Source organism: Nyctibius grandis, chromosome 6, assembly GCF_013368605.1.
Source record: "Nyctibius grandis isolate bNycGra1 chromosome 6, bNycGra1.pri, whole genome shotgun sequence".
In the NCBI taxonomy this organism is placed as follows: domain Eukaryota; kingdom Metazoa; phylum Chordata; class Aves; order Nyctibiiformes; family Nyctibiidae; genus Nyctibius; species Nyctibius grandis.
In genome coordinates this window covers 32,701,618-32,720,213 of record NC_090663.1, presented here as the reverse complement: position 1 = coordinate 32,720,213, position 18,596 = coordinate 32,701,618, and the positions used below count along the sequence as shown (strand labels likewise).

At 38.5% G+C, this 18,596-nt stretch overlaps 1 protein-coding gene across 7 annotated transcripts in view; it reads right to left on the bottom strand.

The window, feature by feature from the left end:
- The window catches only part of EXOC1 (exocyst complex component 1), a 32,762-nt gene extending 14,828 nt beyond the window's left edge, over window positions 1-17,934 (bottom strand). Inside the window, exons 1-12 of one of the 7 annotated variants that reach the window (XM_068403050.1) lie at window positions 17,587-17,934; window positions 13,288-13,421; window positions 12,311-12,441; window positions 10,041-10,200; window positions 9,144-9,164; window positions 8,509-8,696; window positions 7,327-7,554; window positions 6,792-6,924; window positions 6,489-6,598; window positions 5,890-5,943; window positions 1,592-1,741; window positions 19-124 (exon numbers count right to left, since the gene is read on the bottom strand). In XM_068403050.1, the coding sequence (XP_068259151.1) occupies window positions 19-124; window positions 1,592-1,741; window positions 5,890-5,943; window positions 6,489-6,598; window positions 6,792-6,924; window positions 7,327-7,554; window positions 8,509-8,696; window positions 9,144-9,164; window positions 10,041-10,200; window positions 12,311-12,441; window positions 13,288-13,411 (1,405 nt within the window). In that variant the 5' untranslated portion in view covers window positions 13,412-13,421; window positions 17,587-17,934. Of the gene's footprint in view, window positions 1-18; window positions 125-1,591; window positions 1,742-5,889; window positions 5,944-6,488; window positions 6,599-6,791; window positions 6,925-7,326; window positions 7,555-8,508; window positions 8,697-9,143; window positions 9,165-10,040; window positions 10,201-12,310; window positions 12,442-13,287; window positions 15,929-17,586 lie in introns of those variants that run through there. The other 6 variants (XM_068403048.1, XM_068403051.1, XM_068403053.1 and 3 more) reach the window with 6 other exon arrangements.
- Between the last annotated feature and the right edge of the window lie 662 nt (window positions 17,935-18,596).

Here is an 18,596-nt window from a genome sequence, read left to right as displayed (position 1 = left end):
TTCCTCCTGCAAGCTTACCAAACTTTTTTCCTTCTCTGGTTGTGCCCGTCATCTTGATCTTGGCAACTTCAAAGAAATCTTTTATTTCCCTTTCATATAGTCGTGATAAATAATCCATATAATTCTCAAAAGAAAAATGTAAAGTTAGTTAACAGGTATACATATTGACTTTGTTCTATTACAGTTAAATAGAACTTAAAACCCAGCACACCAGCAAGTATGTAAGTTCTACTAAGTAAGAAATTGTTTAGGACTATATATGTATTTATATATTTACGTAGCATGCACAAAAATATATTTGTGGTATCTAAGCAAGTTATATTTATTTCCCTAGTGAGTTCATTGAGCATCAATCAGAAATTGCTACTTCCTCTCCATAAGGGAAGAGATGCAATGTTGTACATACAAATAGGATTACTAGTGGTTGAGCATCACAGAATTCAATTCAAGGGTAGAATGGACAGAATTCAGCACCATTCTCTATAGCCTCTTTTACTAGACTCTTACTATGCCCAAAAAAAGGCAAATAGGATGACATTCCTACACATCCTCCTGGGTGTGTGACCTCCTTTATTACTATTCTCACACGGAAAACAAAAGACCAGAAAACTTTGGGAAGCACAAACTCTGCGTGCCTACTCACTACAAGATTCAATCAATCCCAAAATAATTTGTTTGCAACACTGCCAAAAATAAGCTCAACTTTTAAAAAGACAAGAGGCACAACAACTGAAATAAGTTTGAAAATTATCTGGTTTGTTTAGATTTTTAGCACAAAGGTTTCTATAATATTTTATTTATTAACAAATGTCACCCAAGATTTTTTTTCCCATGTTCTTCAAAACTTTGTTACTTAGCACACATAATACATAAATATTTAAGTCTCTCAATTTTTTATTGGAAGATCACCAAGATGTCAACCATTCATTGACTATTTGCTTTACACTGAAGGCAAAAGAACAACTATTTCAAAGCCATTTTAAGAGTTAATTAAATCTTCCATGGCTGAGTTTTGAAGAATGACAGTACTTTAATAAAAGAAGACTTGTTCTGTAAGGCCTAACTTTCCCTTGATTTCTATCTAAACATTTTCTATACTTCTGTAGTAATTTTTTTCACTCCATGTCAGGTTTAAACAAGGTAGTTAAAAGTTACATATATACAAAGCCAAAATGTTTCTATTGAATCTACTTTACAAGAGACTTCTCAAGTTTTTTATATTCCCAAGTGAAATGAAGGTCTGTTGAAACAAAGATGTCACACAGGCAATAAGCATATCAACATGAAAATAGCTTAATTATTTTTCTTATTAGGCTGTAAAATGGCAAACTTGTCTTACATCAATATTACGATTAATACCTTATGATACTTCAGAAGAAAGACATAGAATCTTGGAGGAAAAAAAAATACAGGATACAACAAACACCAAAAAATGAAGTTTCCTATTCCAAAGAGGAACAAGAAAAGAGGAGCAGTGAATTAAATTTAATATGAAGGAATACTAAAAGGACATGCATATACACACAGGTAATTCTTTTGACTCTCAAAAATAGTATATTATTCTTTAGCATTATTTGAGCACTTCACATACCTTTGTTAGCCCTTCGTATTTTCCATAATCTGTGCTCTTGAGCCACTCCATCAGTTTAGCATATCGAAGTAAATCTCTGTGAAATGGATGGTGATTGGGTAATGTCAATTCAACAGAGTGCTGGGCAAGAGTAGAACTCTGATCGTGACCCTTGGTAAGAGAAAGTATTAAAGTAAATTTGGAAGCACTATACAAATGTACTAGAAGTTTCCTGAAAAACTTAAAACGAAGACAGCACCCCATTTAGACAAATAGAAAAGCATCAAAATATCTTGCATAGAAACAAAGTCTAGAGACGTAAATTGAAAAGACGCCTAACATAATATGGACACCGAGATGATACAGCTGTGGCAGGTAATGCATCTTAGTAAGCTTGTTCATTGTAAGGCTCTTGCTGTTCACCACTTTCCCTTCAGGGTGAGTCAATTTGGCATTTTTTGCAAGAGAACGCAAGGTACAGCTGAGTGAAGATTTAACGACAAGTGTTCAACTGTTTCTGAAAAGTTCTAGAAGATTATTACATTATTCCTCTACACCAAAAAAAAGAAAAAAAAAATCCATAGCTGCTTCTTTTTAAAGATGTTGTTCCCATATAACGTAAGACATTTCAAGTCCCCAGTCAATGGATGGCCTAGGTGTCAGGGAGGAGCTTTATGCTATGCCTCTGAAAATCTGCTCCAATTCAACCCACTTTAGTCCACTTTGGCCAAGTGTTAAAAACATCAGTTCACCTATGTTCTCCCTCTCCACACAAATGCAGACACATACACACTTTCAGTAAACATTTACTAGAGTTAAACAGTTTATAACATGCAGCAAAACCCAATACATTTAACAGCAGGCTGCTAACTTCATGCTCCTCCTTTTCTCTGGCTTATCTCCTGAAAAACACACTATCCTTTAAGTGAAGATCACATCATACTGCTTGAACAACATGTGGTTTAGCTTTTTTAAGCTTTCACTTGCTTGAACTCACAAGCTTCCCGAGCAATTCAGGAAGCAAGCAAGATAACACCACAGTTCAGTCATGAAGCAGAACACAGAACCATCAGCCCTGGGTTAACGGAAGGGAGGATGTGACCTAATTTCAAAATGGCTTTAATATTTTCTGTAAAGTCTTTTTTACCAGGTTTGCAATAAATACAGCAACAGAACTTGTTCTTAAGTATAGTTTGTGCCATGGCAGCACAAAAAGATTGTCCTAACTGGTCTTCAATTCCTGTAGCAGAACAAGTGGGTGGTTTATGTAGGTCAGTCAATGTCAGTCCCTGACACAGGAAGCATTCCTGGACAGTTCTGCCCTGGATACGACAAGTTGGTAGAATATAAGCTATACAGTTTAAAAACTGCCTTTGCATGTCTTCAGGTTAGAACAGAAGCCAGTTTGGATCACAGAGTCAAAACTGAGGCAACTTCGGCTCACCCTTCTCTATTGCATTGGGTACTAATCAGTTCAAGTCTTTGGTTAAAAAAAGTCCTAAAAGCTTCCACAATACATTCATAGATTTTTTTGTTCTAAAAAAATGAAAATATGAGTCTTGATATTATTTGTAAAAGACTAATCTTTACTAAGTAACACAATGTGAATGTGCCAGCTTCTGAATAAAGCTGGAATTCTTTTATGTATCCAGCACAAACACGTACTTAACTAAGTCCTGTTCTCAACTACATAAACTGAGACACAAATGGACCCAAAGAAACAAGTCCTAGACAACTTCATTCATTTATTCTCACAGACAGTGGGAAGGGTTCACACTGTTAATCTCCTTCTAAAAGCAATCTTGTAGTCTGACTCCAACAAAGAGCTAACTTTGTAAAGTGTAATTATTGCACATATAATTTGGAATTGGAATCCAGCCAGCATTAGCCACACAGCCACTGATGTGATTACCGAGATGACACTCAGCGTGTGTACTTCTGGTCATGCATATAGCAAATATTTTCAACAGATCTTTGATACGCTTTTATACAAACTAGATATAGAAAACCATTTATGGTTCTCTCTCCTATCCCCTGGTGTGCAACATTCCTACAGCATGCATTTTAAACGTTCAAGTTCATTATAGTTTAAGATAATTTAGCTGGTGGCTTTCACAGGTTCCTTCAACTAAGGTCAGTACAAAGGCTAGTTCATATTACTGCTAAGAAATACTCAGCTATGCAAATTTTATTGCTTCTTTCATCTAACGATTTTATTCATATCCTTTTATTACACACAACTTACTATTTTTGCTTAGTAGTTGCAGTCTTCATAAAGCTAGATGACAAATCCCCTCCCAAGATAAATTTTTCTCTCCAGCGAACTCTTCCACAGGACTAATCATTCTGGCTGTCCTTAAATTATTTCCTGTTCAAGTCTGCTCCAAAACATCATGGAGCTTCTAGGTGTACCTTCTCCATCATAATTAACAGGCTTCCTCTCACTACATACACATTTATACTAACTGTTACAAAATGATATTGCAAGTTTGTTATTCAACTATTTCATAGTTTTCAAATCCTTCAAACTATTTCATATTTCAAAGGCAGAAGGTCCTGAGTTGCCTTCCAATTAAATGCTGAACCTGGTTGTTTAAAAAATAAAAATCTTTAAAGTTATAGACACACAGTAAGATTAATCAAATATTATTAGGACACAATAAAGACAACTACATTAACTGTTAGTAACAGTTACTGAAAACAGAACAGTTGTTAACACTGCAGTGAACGGCAATCCATAGTTGCATTTCTGGTTTAAAACTTTTAAGATTTATTCTCATTTTTATGTAAAGGAGACGAAGCACTTTGTACCTTACAACAGTAGTTTGAATCACAGCATTAGGTTTGTTTGCTTTAAAAAAAAGAACAATTTCATACTTCCAAGATAATATATTTTAGGCCAAAAAGTCAATGCAACTTTGGTTTTCCATCTAATGAGTTTCGAATCAGAATATGTCTTGCATGTATTAGCAGCTGCCTAGGCATCATCATGTTTTCATTTGCCATTTTAATTTAGAAATCTTTATACGCCTTAGTTTTTTTCTGAAGTGCTTTAATTTTTTTAAGAAACATTCTAAACAAATAATGCAACTCTTCAGATGTTAAAGGTAACAAAGTATTCCAGTTAGACTTCTCAAAAACATGGGACTGAGAAATTGCTATATTCTATTCATCAGACTAACAAAACAAGGTAATTTTAGTAAGACAACACAAAAATCTATTATACCTCCAAAGCTTGAATCTGTACCTCAAAATGAAGTATACAAACTTTTTCTTTTCTGTTGCAACAAGCAAAAAGGCTTTGCAGAGGCTCATCTCTTGCAGTTAACGAACTCTTCCCGCCTCACCTTACAGCAAGGTCGTGTCTTTTATCTGCTGATTAATATCTCACAGCTAACAGCAGGCCAAAACTTTTCAGAGGGCAAATTTATATGAAATACAATGTGAGGCCACTATTAGTACCAGAATTTAAAAAAAAAAAAATTTAAAAAATTAAAATTGGAAATTAGTAATAGCATTCTCAATACCACTGAAAAGTCTCTTTCTCTCTTTCATCTAATACATGTAGTATTACATAGCAATAATCTCTTACCATTTTAAAAAATAAAGTCCTCAGAACAGAACATTAGAAAAGGCATTCCATTAAACTGCTACTTTCATGTGCAAGTCCAATATTCAAACTTTGTGAATGCATTTACACAGGACTTACACAACATAGCTTCTCCTTGCTCATTTAGAGGCCAGGACACATAGACTGTGCTCAGTTTTTCAAAATATGAAAAGTAACAGGAGAAACAAAAATTTAACACGCTGTAGAACTGGAATTCTGCAAAGTGAAGAAAATGTAGGAAGCACTTATCTTTGCCATAAAAAGCCAGGCTTGTACTCTCAAATGCAATTTTCTATACAATTATCTAGCATAATTCTATTCCACTTTCTGCATACAGTCTAATACATAAAAACAAAAACTTCTAAAACTTTGATTGCGCTAATATATATTGCGTACAATTGCACGCAACTGCAGTATCTGTACAGTTGTATCATATTACAATTTCCTGAAAATATTTTTTCTCCATATATCTCAATCTGTCTCTTAGCAATTTCTGGAGATCACATCAGAGGAATGTTAGCTCATAAACAGATAAACAAAGCTTGAGGGCTGATAAAAATAATGGAAGTGAGAAGGGGCATAAGTCTGATGATCTGCGACTGGTAAGGATCAATTCCTTTTTGTAAAGCCAAAGATGCAGCTGCTAGTTAGGTAAGTCAAGCTCAAAAAAATTAGTTAGAAAAGCTTGTATCAAACCCAATGTACTCACTGGAATGGAAAGACAGCTGGACCTGTTATAGAGTTGAAGGAGGGTCTGAGTAAACTAATTAGAGATAGAAAAAATACAGAAATTAAAAAAAATTATGCTAAAAAAAGACATTCAGCCTTTAGGAAACTAGTCTCAGGACAGTGATAGTCTCAGGACAGTGATTTCTGAATATTTCAAGTTAAGGCTCAAAAATCAAGGTTTAGACATTTTACTTTGTACGTTTTTGGTTTTATATGGCCCTGGAAGTTCAGACAGCAAGAACTCCACTGTTCTCAGCCTCTGACACCCTTAAAAAAAAGTCAGTGCTTTTTCTCCTCAATTAATCAAGCCTTACAATTAAAATAAATCCTTCTATATCACACAATGTGTTTAATTCAGATAGCAAACCCACTAAAGAGAGGTGGGTTTTTTTTAAATATGAGAATTCTGTACGCAACTATAGTTTGGTATGCTTAGTAATATATCTGCTCGAAATGCCTCTAGCAGTCCATTCGTTTACTGATTACATCACAGAACATGTCCAACTTTAGGTGGCTTCGTTTTTTTCTCAGGAAAAGTTTGTGACTGAAAATTTCATATAAAATAGTGAGAAAAAATACCTGCTGAACAAATACGCTGTTCAAATGGCTGGCAAGTCTCCGTGCAAATTGCTCACGCAAGTCACTAAACCGCTGCTGTTGCTGTTTCACTGCATGAAGCATATCATGTCCTAAAAACAAAAAGATCTTCACAGAGTACAAAATATATAGTAATATATTGCATGTGGGAAACAAAAGGACCAGAGGTCACAATTCCCTCAACCTACAGAAACAAAATCTGAGACTAGTTGGAAAGGCACATATAATACAGGCAATACCATAATAAATTCTGTATGTTAGACTGTAGTCTATCGAAAACATTACCTGGACGAAGAGCTACATTCATACACTGCAGAAGGGCATCTGCTGCATTAGTGCAGGCCTCAATTCCTCGAGAAGATGTCAGATCTCCCTCCTGAAGAGCCTTTATATGACCTTTAGCCAAATCCATGTGATTCTACAAAATAATGGACAGTATTGTCATGGAACCATAGAACAGAATCACAGAATCATTTAGGTTGGATCATCAAGTCCAACCATAAACGAAGCCAAGTCCACTGCTAAATCACGTCCCTAAGCACCACATCTGCAAGTCTTTTAAATACCTCCAGGGAGGGTGATTCCAGCACTTCCCGGGGCAGCCTGTTCCAATGCTTGTCCATAAGCCTGAAACAGGTTAGTCTGCTATGCTGCTGAACCAAGAATGATAAATATAATCCCATCATTATAAAAACTTCCTGAAGTTAGTGCAATAATAAAACAGAAAAATAAACTCATCATTTTAAGTGTACCTCATACATGGTTGCTAAAGAGGGTACTTGATATGAATAACCATAGTAAATACAGTAAAAATGCTTACCACTAAGAACTCTATCTCTGACAGTAGCTTCACATTATTTGTGTTGCTGAGATGGATTAGGTGGTTGCTTTCTGAAATTTGATCCATTTGCTCTTTTACACTCTGAAGCATTTCTTCATAACTGCTCAGCTTTAGCTCAATTTGGTCAACTTCCTTTAGAGCTTCATCCAGCAGCTTCATCAAGATATTCACCTGTTTCTCCGAGGCCATAATTGACTGGATATTTGCCTGTACAGAAAATTAAACCACAACACTTTAAGCAACACTTTTATATCTCAAAAGCATTCTGATATCTCCTTTTGTCTCCTTCACTGCCAAATAAACGCTTTCCAAAACTCTTGATGAAAGAGACAAAACAATATAAGCTTGTAGTACTTCTCAAAGTGTTATTGAACACAGCAGTCCCTCAGTCTATGACACTTCTTTATTTCATAAAGAAGAGATATAAAGCCAAAAATTTGCTCATGTTCTTAGAATTGAAGTATTGATCTGCACAAAAATAAAAACCAAACAGTAATCCCTACTATACTGGAACATTTTTAGCTCCACAAAAACAGATTAGGTGATAAGGTCACATTTTCTGTTGCAAGATCAGCTATCTCTATGATATCAGCCATTTTCAAAATATGAGAAACATCCAGCTTGACAGTTTGAGGAGGCTGTTGACTGCTCCCTCAAGACTAGATCCTCTGCCTCTCCTTAAGTTTTCTACGTGACCTCTAGAATGGTGGGTTGTTTAAAAAGCAAAATAGTAAACAACAGGTACTGTTACAGACAGCCAAATTCTGCAACGTTATTAGACTAAGCCAGTTTACTAATTACACTGAGAGTAGTATTTTAGGCATAAGAGTTCATATCCATGGACACGAACATCTATTCTCCTTCTCCCTGTACCCCTGTCTTCAAGAAAGGTATATGCAGAATGCCTCCTTTTTTTTCTTCTCAACTCCTCATTTGAAAGCCTGCAACTCATCCCAGAAGGCCTGGAAGGTAGAGCGCAAAGTTGGAGATCTTTAAAACCTGATAACAGACAGGATGTAGTTCTGCTTAGGAGCAGATATACATTTATATTTAAACATGTGGCAGAATATGTTAGCTACCTTTTCAAAGAATGCTACATAGTCAGTATCAATGAAAACAGTTCAACATGCTAACACACTGTACATAAGAAGAAATATTTACCCCATCTAGCACTTGTAGCTCTCTCGACAACTTCTCTGCAAAGGCTTCAGCATTAGAAATAGCATATTCACACCCTTCCATCATTATTTCAATATCCTGTTCCTCTCTTGCATTTAACTCCTGGTATTCATCCACAGCCTCTTCATCACCTCCTGCTACGCTTTGATTCTCTCCACTTGGAACAGATTCTTACACAGAGAAGGGAAATAAAACACGTTATCAAGTGCAGCAAGTCACAAGCATTTTAAGAGTACTTAAGTATGTTCCACTATCTTTAAGTAAATTAATCTATTAAACAACTGCATAACAAGCACCTGCTACCTACATAGACTTTTTTCAAGTCTCAGTCTTCCACGGGCTTCATTAAGATTTCCAGAACCAGTTCCCAACAGTGATGTTTTCCAAATCATGCAACATAAGCAAAATACAAATAGCCACCTTCCTTTATTGCATGTACAAAAGGACATACTGTCTCACTTATTCAGAAAGTGTTTAGGAGTTTTGAAACACCTCTTTAACCCTAGCAACTTGATAAGCTATTCAAAGCACTATTAAAAAAAAAAAAAGAAAGAAAAAGTGTATTATTTAAGAAAAATTGCTTACAAAGCAGAATAAAGGAAAAAGGCGTTACGCACCTTCTGCAACTTTAGGCAGTTCTGAAGAATTGAAAGGTACGGAAAGGCAGAGGAAAGAAAGCAGAGAATGTTAGCTAGACAAAGGAGGAACAGTGTGTATATTTTTAAGTGGCAGTAAGTTTCAATGTTTTAATATTGCACAAACTTGAAGAGTTAGAGGTTGGTTAAAAGCAAATTTCAGTCAACATCAAAATATAGAGATGCTATCCTCCCTGTTTTACATTTCTAATCCACGTTCTTCTGCACAAACCAGTCTAGTATTTAATATCAACAGTTCAGCCACTTCTGACAGACTCAATGCGAGATATGCTTACTCACTAGGCTTTACTAAAAAAATGTATCTATCTATTAAAAATAACGTGACTGTAAAAATATTTAATACAGCATGAGTAAACAAGGTACAAAGCCTTTCTTAGCAACCAGTCATGTAAACTGTAACAGGGTTCAACAAAATTTAACACATGCTTCACAGTTTATAAACTAGAAATCTCATATAAAATCTCATATAACCTTTAGCATGCTACTGAAGAGTCACTTTTTAGAGCATTTTTCTAATTCAGGGGAAATGAAAACAGGAATAAAAGCAGATTTATTACACATTCAGACCTACCAGATCTTGCAGGTAGATTTTATTTTGTTCAAGAAACAGAATGTCTTAGAAATACAATAAGCTTATCAATATTTAGAATTTCATTAATAAAGTATTTTGTCTCGGTTCTCAGTTTTCTAACAGAAAGTTTGTTATCTAGTCACCTTGTTTATCTGAAGACTTAGAAAATATAAAAGAATAAAAACTGAATAGGAAAAAACATCAGGATTAGGATTTTTTTTTAGTATGTCTGTTTTACATCAATAATTATTAAACTCTATGCTTAACATACAGTTGTAGAAATTTACCTTCCAAAAGCTGTGAACTAACGTTAATAAAGTCAATTTTCTTTCTAAGATATCTCTGATTGAGTTTCCAGATACATGAAATGAAGGTGTTCTTTTCCACCGCGCTGCTTGCAACCCATTTGTACACTTTGTCAAAATGCAAGTCAAATTCAGGATTCTCCTGCAAAAGATGAGATATGTTACAGTCTCAACAGTCAAATGAATCTCTGAGCAGCAGAGATTGTTTGCTCCTTTAAATATTGAGATGACAGGATAAAAAAATTACACAGATGCCAACCTGAAGCTGATACACCAACACTGTCATCCTGTGAAAGTGAAAAAACAGAATCCACACTATGAAGACAGTATTTTGTCAAGCCAAATAAGGCAACAATAACACATACTACATAGATCTGTAAGAGTTTCAAGAATCATTTGACAGCACTGTCTGCCCTGAAACACTGTCCTGAGAATGGCTAATGCCTTGTGTTAGCCTTCTGAAACTAAAAACAGTAGCTGGAATTACTGACAACATATACAACACAATTCAAGGAGACTTAGGGGAATAGGGAAGGGAAAAAAATTATGAGCACTTTATCTATTTTTTAGATATGACAACATTTAATAGCACGTGAAATAGCTTCACGTATTTCTTGGAAAAAGGGCAGGTTTTGAAGGAATGAACACGCTGGAGCAGAACAGGACAGAAAAGACCACTTGGTATTTTAATGGTAAAAAACTACTATAGAAGTATTATTCAACTAGATTTATTGCCTGATAAGAACATTGCTTTGATAACAATTGAATAAAGTACTTTCCCTTCTACAGCCACTTATGAACTCAGCATGGACTGCAACTGGTAATGTCTGTTTTAAGGATCATATTCCAAGCATTTTACAAGGTCCAGCCTCCTTCTGATGAAAAACGTTATTGTCTCAGATACATGTTAAATTCTTACTTATATATAGTTTGTAAAAACTACTATTGCTGCTACTTATTAATTATATTGACACTACTATCTGTAGAAGCAGGCTGCACATGAAACCGCACATGATGGGAAAGGGTATTTCCTGTAGAGTGCAATAAAGGCAGTTCTGTTTTTTTCTGTAGTTTATATTGATAAATATAATTACCACACATTTCTAAACAAAGAGTATCATCACATAAAATTCTAGCCATCTGACAACTACTGCAGAAAAGGCCTGTGTCAAAAGAGTTGCATAGGATCACGTTTGGAAACCGAAACATGATGCACCTATCAACTTTAATTCTGACGTTTTTTACTATGAGAGAGTTTGGCATTCAATGTTTGTTTTTTGAAAGAAAATTTCAAAATTGCTCTTTAGAGTGACATATACATTACAGTACCTTTCTGAAAATAGTTAACTGAATTCTGTTTTGCAAGAAAAAGCCGTGAAAGATGGTAAAACTTTTAACGGAATCTTAACCTGAAAGAAGCAATTCTCCAACAGGGTACTTAGGAACAGCAAGAAAAATCTAAAATCTAGCCAACAAGTATGTGGATAGCTGAAATAACAAAACATATTTAACCTACACTTGGGGAGGGGGAAATAAAAGAACTTTTAACTTCATATTTTTCTGCACTATTCTTCCAAATCACCCGTTAACAGAACATAAAACCAGACATCACAGGATGAAGAATTTTTACCTCTACCTGTTTGTACATCTTAGTTTATGACAACAGATGAATTTAAATCATCAAAGATAGGTTACTCTTTTCTATGGAAAAGAAGAATACCTCAGGACTGTACGCTTTCCAACAAATGGCCAACGTCATGATTTAGAGAACAGATGTAAGAGCTCACCTTCAAAAGAATGTTTTAAGTGTCCTAGCAAAAAACAATACATGTAGCTCAATGTCATCAGTAAGATTGTCACAATTTTTTTTAAGAGGAAGCTAAGCTTGAGTAAGAATGTACACAAAACTTGAAACAAACTAAAAAGTAACGGTCCTTAGCACAAGCACTGTAGGGTCACTGAGAGACCACTACAAGAAACAGGACAGATATTCAGAATATTGCTATTCAATATTGCTATAGAATATTGCTATATATAGAATATTGCTCTTTCTATATCTAGACTACTCTTATTCAGTTTACCAGGGTTATATTCTTGGAAAGGCTGGAAGAAAATGCAGGCATAAGCATCATTCCTAATTAACGTGTTATCAATCTAAGCTTTAAAGCAGTCGGTATCAAGGAAGTTAACTCTAACTTGGAACCAAAAGAATGTGCTGAGCAGAGCCCTAAACCAAAAAAAGTTACACATACTTTAACAGCATCTTTGGCATCAACAACAGCAAGATCCCGGAGTGCCCATGCAGTCTGCCTTTTGTAGAAATCTCCCTTGTCAGATTTTTTCACTTTTACCACATTTACTTGCACTGGTCGTTCCGTTGTCACTGTTAAACGAAGCAAAAGAGCAATTTCAAAATGCACAAGTTACTTTAACATCTGTTTCTGCTGTACTTCAACTTTTGAAATGAATTATCTCTGGGGGAGATTTCATAATATTTATTTGATTAAAAGAGACCCTTGGAAACATTTTCATCCACAATATCCACAGCTCAGTTTAAGTCTCAGTCAACCAAATATACAACTCTACACAGCTGGTGAAGTAATGAACCTAATTTACAGCTATTTCTTTGATACAGTAGACCTCAGACCATGGCCACATAACTGACAAAGCACAGAGGTAACTGGAGATTATAGTCAGAATAAAAACATTTCTGAGATTTCTCAGTCAAAAAAAAATCTAGCGAGCTAATTTATTGACAGATTGACCCAAAGCACCTAATTTTTTAAAGAGACATAATATAATACCCATACACTCAAAGGAACATTAGAATTCAGTTCAGTTACTATGCCTTTCCAGAGTGCTCTGCCTTGGACTCTAACCGGTACTCTTTATTGCATTTTATTTAGGCTGATCAGTCTAAATGCCTACTAAATCCCCTTTTAAGCACTATATAAAGCCTGCTTCAAGCGCCCACCAGTCCCACACAAATAATTTTGATTCTTTCATTTCAAATTACAACGAGATCTGGGAATAAAAGTACAGGGTTTTGTTTCTTTTTTAATAGAAGCAATAATGGAAGTATAAGCTACAATTGATTTTCTCCATTAGAAATGAAAAGCACCTGTTTTATAAGGGGTAAGAATAAATATTGTAAATAAAGCTAAGACAAATGCAACTGAATAAAAAACAAAGGTGAAGACAAGAAATACGGTGTGGTATTACTACGTACCTGTGGCACACAAAAAGCAGTTTCTCTTCTTTTTGCCTGCTTTGCACACGTTCACAATGCTCAACAAGCGTTCATCGTTGGGAGTGAAAATGTCCCTCTGTAAAGCATGCTTGATTGCAGTCATTTTCTCTCAGCTGAAAGGTTTAAGAAGTCTAATACATTCAGGCACATTTAACACTCACAAAAAAAAAAAGAACCAGTCATTTACTTACAGCAACTACAGTTTCTTTACATTAAATTTTACAGGTAACTTAATGAATCATAATTTAGACAAGCACGACAGATAGGTAGAAGACCAGCCCACTTTAGGAAAAAGTTCAAGATAAAGCTTACTATCTTACTTCAGTTAGACAACTGTAATTTATCAACACTAGGATGATCCTTCTGTCTATTTTAATGGAGAACAAAAAGCTTCTTGGTAGTAAAGTGGAATGTGAGGCATTAACAAAACAGTTGAAATGGGAATTAAGAAAAAAGACTCCCTCACTAAGTAGTGGAATTTTAGAATGATACGAATGCCGTGGATCTGGTAAAAATCTGTATGAAGACAGGTGAACAAAAAAACCCACAAAATTTGAAGGATGGAGAATGTGAAACTAAAGTCACTACAGTGATGAGCTTAAATGAAACTTAAAGTCCAGAATCCTTCAAATATACCTAAAGTCTTCAATTAAATTTTCAGGACTCTTTCACCAAATCAAGGGTATACGTTTGGCAGATCAAATTGAAAATAATGTTCCATTTAGAGGGAGAAAAAGTGTCTCTGGCTCCCTGCTTTGCATGAAGATTTCTGGAATACATTCTGGAATGACTGCTATGACATACTGTATCAATACACCACTCAGATGCCACAACTTCAAGTCTAACAAATTATTACTTTTGAGTCTTGGTGTACCACATACACATCTTAATTCTCTTCTGGTAGAGGGAAAAAATAATTCTGATTCAGGATCCGTGGCCTGCTTGGTTCCTCACTCCCTCCTGCCTTGGTGTCGTAAAAGAAATTCTGAATTAGAACTTGATCCCATGTTACAAGAGCATTCTCAAGTATCCTGCTCAAACAGCTTGCTCAAAGCAGAATAAGCACATCACATTCCATTCGGTGGCAAAAAAAAACCTAAACAAAAAAGCCCAGTCTGTACTAGTTTTCCCAGGTTAATACCTCTGTTAAGAACATTTGTGGTGGTTATCTTTGTGAAATTCATCACTGCCAGCTCCTAGAGAGTTACTAGGAACTTATTATTACCATATGAGTGGCACCATGTCTATAACTTAACTTTACCCAGCAAGCAAGCATTACTTTTTGTTTTTTTCATGAATAAAAACACAAGACATTGCAGAGGGCCCGTGCAATAGAACTTAATACATTTTTCTTAACTCTTAGATCAGATTTATCTTCTGAACATTGAAGTCTTTTTCATAAAAGTTTCCTTATAACAGAACAGCTCCTGGAAGACACAAAGTATGGGGACAGATACACACCTAAGGCAACAAATCTCTGAGCCTCCAGAAATAGTGTTGGGTTTCTTTGTTTTGTGTTTTAATGTTTTGCAAAGACCTGTTTCCCTGCTCTTGCCAGCTACGACATACTATTAAATGTAACAGGCTGTTCTTCTTCCTCTTTATCCTCAAGTGAGGGTCTGGCAATTGTTACAGTAAGGCAGAATAAAGAAATGCATCTTTGTAGCTGGTAGAAAGTTTGACTTCAGGGACGTCTAGATCTGAAAAGGCCACAACACAATTTTACAAAGATAAGCCCATTAGGTTTGACTAGTTTGCTGCCTTTTCTTGGATGCACAGGCTGGAGCTCGGAACACTTTTTTTAATTATGAAGGTTCTTATCTAGCAAGGGAGTAACAGGATATTTCAAAAAGAGAAAGAAAGTAAACACGTACACTTAGTAATAAATCAAGAGATTTCTTCCAGGAATCAACTGCTGACCTTGAACCCTCTAACTAAATGCTAAAAAAGACAGACTTCTGCTGAAAGATAGTAAACCGACATTACTTATTCACTCTCATAGCCTGTAACAGCAAACAGGAGATTGTACAAGGCCATCAAGGACTGCCCCTTACACCTTCTGGTACACTGGCAAATATAGTTTAAGGTTAATGACGTAGTCACATACCAAATCAGACCATTAGGTTGCATGAATGAAGTTTGCCATTAATAGCAAAAGTACTTTCCTAAAAACACCCAAAAGTTTGCCTTCTAGTTTTTCTCCTCATTAAGAACGGGGTTTTCAGGTTATTTGGGGGAGGTAGCGCAGAAAAGGAGGTGGAGAGAGACTGGGGTGGATCTGCTCACAGGGTTCCCGCTTCAAGTGATTCACCTCTGCAGTAAGAGCAGCCAGCAGTGGGAGAAAGTAAAGGGTAAGAAGGAGGGGCTGTAAGAAAAGAAAGCTGCTCAAATTCGTGGGATGCGTTAACAACTGGTTTGTTTAAAAACATTCACTGAAAGTTCGGGTTTTCTTTGGCAGTGCCTTCAAGTAAGTATGCAACATGCTCAGAGGAAAGCATCTGTACTTCTAGCATATTCATTTATGATGAAGGATTTGCAGAGGTAAAGTAAGACTAACATCAAATTAACCATGTACTAAACAAGAATAAAATCCCAAGGAAGTCAAAAAATTCTGAAGGAGACTTCCAAGATAGACTTCAGTATAATCACCTGGTCCCCTAGCAAAGCATGGTCTAGTCCCCATCAGATTCTAGAAATCCGGGGCAGGGGGAAATGGAACACCACCACCCAATACTCAAGCCTACAGAGATCAACTGGATAAGAACGAAACAAAAACAAAACAAAACCCCCACCAAGCTCCAGAAAATTAAGGAATTAGCAATATTCACCTGATTCAGAACAGTTCCTCACACTACAGAGAGATTCTAGGTAGACTAAAAAGAGCAACACTTAGACATCGATTTCAATGTTTTTATTTAAATATAGAAGCTCCAATATTACTCTGAACTTGTGCCTTAAAATTCTAATGTGTTAAAAACATGATTAATATACATCACATGCTACACTGCCTTATGCTGAGACAATACGTGGAATTAAATTTTAGGCTGAATTTTTCTCTTGGAGATGCCTGTGTTGTTTTCTCCAACAAACACACAGCAAAGACAAAAAGGTTCCCTTGGCACTTGAAACAGAAAAGGCACCGACTTTTCTTTTAGTCTTTTATGTGCCACTATGCCTCAGCTCAGCTGGCCACCACCACATCTCTTATCTTAGGGAATCTAGTAGTTTGAGAGATTAGTAGCCCAAGGGCTTTGGGAAAACAAGGGCCAATACATCAAGCTGGAATCAGTACTGTCAAGTGTACAGAGCTCAGGGCATCCAAAGAAATGCTGTTTATATGACATCCCTATGGCAATGTAACACTCCATAGCTGCTGCCTAACAATTTTGCTCCCCTTTCATCAAATGCTGGGCCCAGCTTCTGTTTCCCAACTTGCATCATGTTGTCATTGCTGTTACTCTTCAATAGGTACATAAAATGAACTCACAAAGTACCAGCAACCTGCTGTATTTCAGAAATACCCCCTTTCCTTCCTGATTCAGGATTTTGCTTTCCCTTCTAAATCACGTTCAGACTGCAGCAACTTGCTAACTCTCCCATTTCAGTGCTAACACAAGTTGCCCAGGTTGTGCAGAATACACCTTTCCCATAAAACAGAACACATTAAACCTGATATCAAAGACTTGCTCTAACATATAGTTCAACTTTTGTTAAAAACTCAACCCCCTTAGCCACAGCCACCAAAACCTTCACAACGTGCCAGGACCAAGTACATCACTACGTTCTTCACACACAACTCCTGCTGTCCCAAAGGAACACAGAACTAAGCACAACGAGCTGGAGATAAAGCTGCTTCCTCAGAAAAATGCTTCAAGAGGGCTGAGGTGATGCCAGTCTGTGATAAATCCTTTTAGACATTGCTGCTTTTTTTTCCCCAGTGATGTTACAAAGCCTCGGCTACATGAAATCTACCAAAGACATCACATCACAGCCACAGCCTGTCCAGGAAACACACGGGAAGGATTCGAGAGCAATGTGGTCAGGCTACTGCGGGAGCACTGCTCAGCCTCTCTAAGCGGGTAAACAGGAAAACATGCTACTTCTGCATCCTAACAGGTTAAAACGTAACTTGAGAGCGCAGCCTAACTGTAATATCCCCGGGAACGCCGTTCACAGCCGAAAGCCGATCAAAAGCGCAATCATTTAACAGGAAAACTGCTACTTATAGCAGCGGCGGCCTCCCAAGGGCCCGTGGGCATCAGCGGCACCGCCTCCCACCTGCCAGTCCTGCGGAAACCGCCCCGGAGACACCTCCCCCGCGCACCCGCCGGCGGGAGGCAGCCGCAGCCGCCGTGCCCCGCTGCCGCCACGGCCCTGCCCCGAGCCCGGCGGCCCAGAGACGGCTACGCCGCCCCGGGGCGACCGGTGGGGCCCGGCCCGCGGAGGAAAGAGCGGCAGGCCCCTATACACGGGGCGGCAGAAGGGACGGGGGATGCCGGGGCCGCCGTGCTCTCACCGCGGAGCCGGGGCGGGCGGGCCGGCCGGGTCGGGTCGGGTCGGGACGGGGAACGGGAAGCGGGTGCCTCCAGCCGCGGCGGCTCCGGCCGCAACCCCCCGCCGCTGCGCCCTGCCCACAGCGGCCGCTTCCGCTCACGTGACACCAGCAGCGAGACTGCAGGCTAGGAAGCCCGCATAGCCCGCGCAGCGCCCCCTCCCGGAGGAGGTGGCGTAACGCCTGTGACGGCCGTAACGCCCGCCCGCCCGCGGAGCGGGGTGGGAGAAGAGAGGGAGGGGTGGATCGAGCCAATAGGGGCGCGGCCAGGGGCGGGGGGGCGAGCCCCAGGGTGGGAGGAGGCGGGGCAGCGGGCCGCTGCCGGCGGTGTGGGGTCGGGGCTGCCCCTCCTCCCTCGGGGCCGGCTTCGCGCCGCGGCCCTGAGAGCAGTGCCGAGCCGGCCCGGGCAATGAAAGCCTACGTGGGGGGTAGGCGGCATGGCTGTGCTGGAGCGGTAACTGTGCGGCGGTCTTCGCCGGGCCTCGCCGGCGGGTGACACGGTCGGTAGAGCCCCGTGAGGCCCCGGAGCTTTTCTGGTGGCGAAGGGAGCCCGGGGGTTGTCAGGCGATGCCGTGGGGAAGGGCGGTCCCGCTTCTTTCCGCTGTGTCTGGGTGCGCCTGCCTGAGGCGGCTCCTGCCCGGCTGTGGGGCAGGTTGCAGGCAGGGGAGAAAAGAGAAGGGCCCGAAAAACCTCCCCAGGCTCTGAAGAGCTGGGGGGGAAGCAGCTCCCTCCAGCA